The sequence below is a fragment of the Pristiophorus japonicus genome, chromosome 16 (genome assembly GCF_044704955.1).
Source record: "Pristiophorus japonicus isolate sPriJap1 chromosome 16, sPriJap1.hap1, whole genome shotgun sequence".
In the NCBI taxonomy this organism is placed as follows: Eukaryota; Metazoa; Chordata; class Chondrichthyes; family Pristiophoridae; genus Pristiophorus; species Pristiophorus japonicus.
This window is the reverse complement of record NC_091992.1, coordinates 68793030-68799471: the sequence shown is the minus strand read 5'-3', so window position 1 is coordinate 68799471 and position 6442 is coordinate 68793030. Positions and strand designations below refer to the sequence as shown.

Below are 6442 nucleotides of genomic sequence, written 5' to 3'. Positions count from 1 at the left end.
CTGGGGGGGGGGGTAGAGAAGACAGACATACAAAGACAGACGAGTGGGGGGGGGGGGGGAGGAGACGATGACAGAAATGTGGTGGTGTGGGGGACAGACGAATGTGGGGAGAGACAGAGTGCAAGGGACAGAGATCTTCCATTTAGTACTTCAGCCAATAAATGGCACCCAAGATCGCAGCATTTCTTTAGTACAACACTAATGCTCAAGTCCTGCTGTGGGGCTTGAACCCACAATTTTTTTTAACTCAGGCAATTGCTACCACTGAGCCAAGCTTAAATATGGCTAATATTTAAGAATATTTATTCTCACAGCCAAGTATAATGTAAAAAAACATCCAAGAAACCACTGGAAAAAGTAGCAGCATGGCATCATTCCTTGTACAAAAGGCCCGTTATTTAATTCCCATTTTTTAATCCTTGTCAGCAGCAATGACCAGAGAACTAAAATACCTCACTGAAAGACAGCTTCTTTCCACAGATGTCGGCATGTTTTCAATGCCTTATACAGCCCAAGCCAGTCACCCAATCTTTTACTGTGCCAGCAGGAGCTAGTGTTAACCACCAAGCAGTGGGGCTGAGAGTCCGAGCTGACTGTAATCAGTGTCCCTGACCCTATTTATATGACACCAAGATGCCACATTTAGATGAGGAAGGCAAAATAGACCCTTGGGAGACTGCCAGTGATGAAGATGAGGTGGGAAGAGCAGCCGCTCTGGCTGCAGTTACATAGAGTGTGTGGAACCAGATGGCAGTTCTACCCAAGCGCTAGTGAAGTGACCATGTCAAAGGCCGCAGAAATCAAAGTGGAACCAGTCACAACTTTTCAGACAACCCAAATGCTAATTGGGTGAGGATATAATTTATTACACCACCACTGGGCTATCGGAAGGGAGAGGATGGCTACACAGCTCCTGAAATTGTTTGGGACATCAAAGTGAACCCTGGATAAGGATGTTATCCACAGACCTGATATCCTGTAGCACTCATTGTCACGCTCACACATGGTCCTCTTCTAGTGAACAGTCTATCATAGAAATGTACAAAAATATCAGGAGATGGAAAAGGAAACCTGCAGAGAAAAGTAGCTTGCAAGTAGAGTTCTATATTAAATACAAGATGCATACATTTCATTTGCAAAACAACCAAGTTTATTGAGCACTTGAATACAAAGATCGGGAAACCAAACTGTTTAGTTGAATGCAGAATACAAAAATGATTCCTCATAAATAACCATGAAACATGAATGCTTGTACTGCATGTGTTACTGCTAATGGCTTAAAAGACATGGTGAAAATGCACATTGCCTCGGAATATTCTTACAGCCACAGAATGGAAAACCTCAACATTCGTTATTTTATTCGGACTTCAGTCAGCTGCATTCTAGTGAAATGCTGGATGTGGGAGGAACAAAACTTGTTGATCCATAAAGAAATCCCATCTTCATTTAACCTTTCAGCGAAGACATTCCAGCTCGCATGATTTCATCAACAAGTAGAATATTGCTGGCAATTACAGTGCTTAAAAACAAAAGATTTTCCTCTTAAACAGTTCAGTTCAATTTTACAAGAAACAATTTCTAACCAATTTATTAAAAATCATGTTAAGTAGCTACACTAAAGCTGCTTTCTAAACAAATATTTCTACTACATCAAGTATGCACATTTTAGTAATTTAGGTATGCCTCTGGCTGAGATGGTCCTTAAGCTATAGGACTTGGTTACAAGTCTGCATTTGAAAGTCCAATACAAAATCCACTCTGGAGCGGAGCTCAGATCTGCAAAATGTCCACACCCAAATGAATGTTTAGATTTTGCACTAGAACTGCACTCTCAATGTCAGTGACTTTGCATTATTTGATCACACAATTAGATGTAATGACAGAACTACAAATCAAATATTTGCCACTATAAGTTTGTAATGCTTTCTAGTATTTCGCTGCAAACAAGATGTTTCCAAAAATCCCCGATTGTGTCGATGGCACAAACGAGGCCGAGCTGCCCTTGCTGCAGGCTTACTTCATGGTGTGGGCTTCGTAAAGCTGCAACACGAGTGTCTCCCCCTAATCTGAATAAACTATTGGCACAGGAAAAGTGAGCAGAGGGCTATTCCTGCAACATACTTTGCTGGGTGGCATAAAAGAATGTTTGGCAGCAGCTCAAAGGGCTGCACCTTGAAATGGAACAGAAAGCTGGTGGCTACAGAATAGGAGACATGTGGGCAATACCGCTCCTCTCAAGTTTGAAGTCCTGCTGCAGGAGCTTCACGAAAGAGGATTAGCCTCACTGTGTATAATCTTTGCACGCACTATCATGCCAAAACTGGACTTTTCTTGAAGGCAAATATGAAGAATGAAACAACAGGCAGATACTCAAGACTTCCAGGTCAAACTAGTAAGCCCTAGTCTCTGTTTGTTGTTCTTTCAAAAAGGTGCCGACACCATGGGCCGCTGCATGTGTGCAGAATGTCTATTGCCAAATAGCACCTGAACATCAATCCAGTGTAATCCCCAGCTGCTCATGTACTCCACAGGATTGATGCAAGGACCCCGGACACCCATATGGGTGCCATCTATTATGTCCTGCATTCAAAAGATGTCAGTGAAGGATGCACCCTATCCAGCTAATGCCTGGTTTCCAAGCATTGCTTGAAACATGTGTGCACCAATGCAGCAGATATATCCCTCAGGTGGCTTGGAGGGATTTGGGGTTAACAAAAGCTTCATGCTGTGGTAACCAATTCCAAGAGCCACAACTGTTTGAAATGCCTGAAGCCACTGGTAGAACTCGACAGTCTCTCCTGCAGAGCTAAAGGCATGTCCCCATCAACATGCCCAGGGACTCTATAAACCCAAATCCCAGAGTACTGATGGGCAGACACAAAATGCTCCATTGTGATGATGCATGAAACACAAAAAGTTAGTATGCAGGTACAGCAAGTAATCAGGAAGGCAAATGGAATGTTGGCCTTTATTGCAAGGGGGATGGAGTATAAAAGCAGAGAAGTCCTGCTACAACTATACAGGGTATTGGTCAGGTGACACCTAGAGTACTGCGCAGTTTTGGTCTCTGTATTTACGGAAGGATATACTTGCATTGGCGGCTGTTGAGAGAAGGTTCACTAGGTTGATTCGGGAGATGAGGGGGTTGACTTATGAAGATAGGTTGAGCCTATACTCATTAGAGTTTAGAAGAATGAGAGGTGATCTTATTGAAACGTATAAGATAATGAGGGGGCTCAACAAGGTGGATGCAGAAGGATATTTCCACATAGGGGAAACTAAAACTAGGGGACATAGTCTCAAAATAAGGGGACGCCTATTTAAAACTGAGATGAGGAGGAATTTCTTCTGAGGGTTATAAATCTATTGAATTCTCTGCCCCAGAGAGCTGTGGAGGCTGGGTCATTGAATATATTTAAGGTGGAGATAGACAAATTTTTGAGCGATAAGGAAATAAAGGGAGCGAGCAGGAAAGTGGAGCCAAGTCCATGATCAGATCAGCCATGATCTTATTAAATGGCGGCGCAGGCTCGAGGGGTTCTTATGTCCCCTAACGAGAGGAGCAAGGCGGCTTCAATTATGCAACACAGTGGGAATCCCTAAACAAATTCCCATCTTCCATTTGGTGCTAAATGGCAGCAGCAACGAAGAAGAATGGTAGAGTCAAACTGCCCAGCAGTTGAAACAATAATCCACCTTTGAGAAGCTTATGAGTTACCAAGGTCACAGGAGTCGAGATGTTGTGTACACTGTTGATAGTGCCTCACCGAAGGTCATGAAATTCAGTGTGGGGCCCAATGTGCCCAAATATGTCATTTAAATATGGCCGTATACACCCTAAAATCATGCTTGACAAAGTTTTACATCCCATGCACACAACTCTGCACCATCAACAAAGCCTCGTAAAATCAGGACTGCACTACATTCCTAAGACAGGATATAATTCTGTTCACTTACCATGAATGAAGAAGCTGTTTCTTGACATTATAGTTGTCCCAAACACCAGCTTCTCCTGCTAGCATCGGTTCACCTGGGAAATATAAAATGTTGAAGTCTTAGCGCTGTGACACTCTCAAATCAAGCAACTAATTTTACATTTTGTATTTCACTTTAAAAAGTGTACTAAACTAGCACTTCATGTACTAACTTACCAGTGTTCAAGTCAACACCAGCAAGTTGACCTGATTCAGAATATTCTGTCTGAATTTTTACAAGAGTCTCTTGAGGATCATATCCAGAGTTTTGTGCAAGTACCTGAAAACAATTGTTAAAATTATTTATTCTGCAAATAATGACCTGAGTCGTGCAAGAATGGCTATATCGCGTTCAAAGTGAGAGGTTAGCAGAGCACCCGCTGCTACACAGCGAAAAATCATTAGTTTGAAAGTGGGTAACATTGCAAAAAGAAAAAAGCTTAACGAAAGTACAACTATGAAGTCTTGTTCTACACCTCCTCATTCCTCAGATATTCTCAGATAAGACTGCAAGCTACAGCAGTGTGTGGTAGAACAGGCGACTTGTCAACAGGCTGGGGTTGGGCAGATCAATTCTGATTTAAAGCAGAAAGCATGCAGTCATCTAAAAATCATCTCTTCCAATCACAAATGCTCCCAGCATTACTAGTATTGAGATGAGGCAAAGAATACCTTGTTGCATACATTTAGTGTAATACGTGTAAAGGTGTACTTACTTTGGGAATAACCAACAGAGCATCTGCAAATGCTTGCACTCCCAACTGTGCTCTGCCTTTTACACTGGCCTTGTGTTTGATCAAACCATCTGCTACAGCAACTTCAAATGCACCTGCGCCTGCCACTACACAACCTAGGAAAAGGCAACACACACCAATTTTACTACCATTGCAACTGACTGAAAACTTTAATGGAGGACAAGTTGCTGCAGACACAAATTGCTTCCCCCCACCCCACATGCCTCAATGGTAACTCTGCTGTACAATACGTTACTGAAACCAGACATCAAGTTAGTTGATCTCAACTGGGACAATCGTAAAATGAAAAGCAGTGAAGGTTTCTAGTTCGAATAACAATATTTTCTAAGCTTATACATGAAGACTAGCCAGTTGGGTACAGTAATGGGGGGCTGCCAGTGCTCATGGCACCATATCGCAACACAAGTCACAACCTCCAGAAAGCAGGGAGAAATAAATCACGGAACACATTTTGATCAGTCACATAATATGCCTTGATATATTACATACAGTACATTATACTCAGGCAGTCAATAATTTACTGTTACTATATCACAGCATACTCTTAGAGCTTGCTGTGGCAATAAAACCAGCAATGCCAACAATTAAATGGGGATGTTAAGGAAGCATGGGCTAAGTATTGTCTCAATCCAAACAAAAGTTCCATTTCATTACATCACAATGTAGTATTTGTGGGCAGAGTGCGACCGTCTCATCCGATCTCTCTGGGCCATGTCCTTACTGAAAGTGAGACACTCCTTCAGGTTCCCCCCCCCCCCCACCCGTGCCCTGCATGGAGAAGCTTGGGTGACACTTCTCCATATCAAGAATAGGATCGGAACTCAGCAATAGGATTGTACCCAGTTCAGTATCTAAATCAAGTTGCCTTCAATCATTTAAAGTCACTTGCCATCCTCAATTGCATTCTTTACAGCACGTAGACCATCACGTACAGCATCTTTGATTTGTGTTAAAGTGTGCTTGTTTGGTCCCTTCAGAAGCAGCGTCACAGACTGAGGATTATCACACTGCTCAACAAAGGTGAACTTCTCTTCTCCCTGTATTCAAAAAAAGTAGATTAGTCATATTCTTTGCAACACGAAAGATCTGAATCTCATCAAAAAGATGGATTTCAAGAAAGTTTCTCTTGAAGATAATCCCAACAGAACACACAACACACAGCTTCCCCATCTCTTTGAATATAGATTCTTTTACATCCACCTTAGGAAGCAATTTAGTTTAACATCTCATCTGAAAGATGGTTGTCTCCAACAATGCACAATGAGTCAGCCTGGAGCAAGTCCTCAAGCCCCAAGAGCAGGTTGGAACCCACAACCTGATTCAGAGGCGAGTGCTCGTACTGAGCCAAAGCTGACACCGAGTACCGAAGGCCTTCAATTGCTCAGTGAGGAATGCTTATGGCCTCCAGATGACACCTATATTTTACAGTATGAGTGCAATTAACAGCCAAACTTTAGTATATGAGAACATGTACTGTGTCACAGTATAAGCCAATAATGCATTTTATTACTTCAGGAAAACCAACCTACCAATGTGTGCTCATACACAAGTCCAGCATGTCCCAAACACTCTGGGGTGAGGTCCTCCACAGAATTCATGGCCATACCTCCACAAGCAAGTGTTAACCTGAAATATTGACATGGATATTAGCTCAATGACATTCAGAACCCAACTACTTCGTATTCATTTCAGGTAAACATTGGCAAATATCAT

General features: G+C 42.3%; 1 protein-coding gene across 1 annotated transcript in view; it reads right to left on the bottom strand.

Moving 5' to 3' along the window:
- Positions 1-1127: 1127 nt before the first annotated feature.
- cct6a (chaperonin containing TCP1, subunit 6A (zeta 1)) overlaps positions 1128-6442 on the bottom strand; it is a 29825-nt gene continuing 24510 nt past the window's right edge. The window contains exons 9-14 of the mRNA XM_070857413.1: positions 6259-6355; positions 5619-5766; positions 4691-4824; positions 4152-4254; positions 3958-4030; positions 1128-1519 (exon numbers count right to left, since the gene is read on the bottom strand). Coding sequence (XP_070713514.1) covers positions 1447-1519; positions 3958-4030; positions 4152-4254; positions 4691-4824; positions 5619-5766; positions 6259-6355 — 628 coding nt within the window. The 3' untranslated portion in view covers positions 1128-1446. The remainder of the gene's footprint in view (positions 1520-3957; positions 4031-4151; positions 4255-4690; positions 4825-5618; positions 5767-6258; positions 6356-6442) is intronic.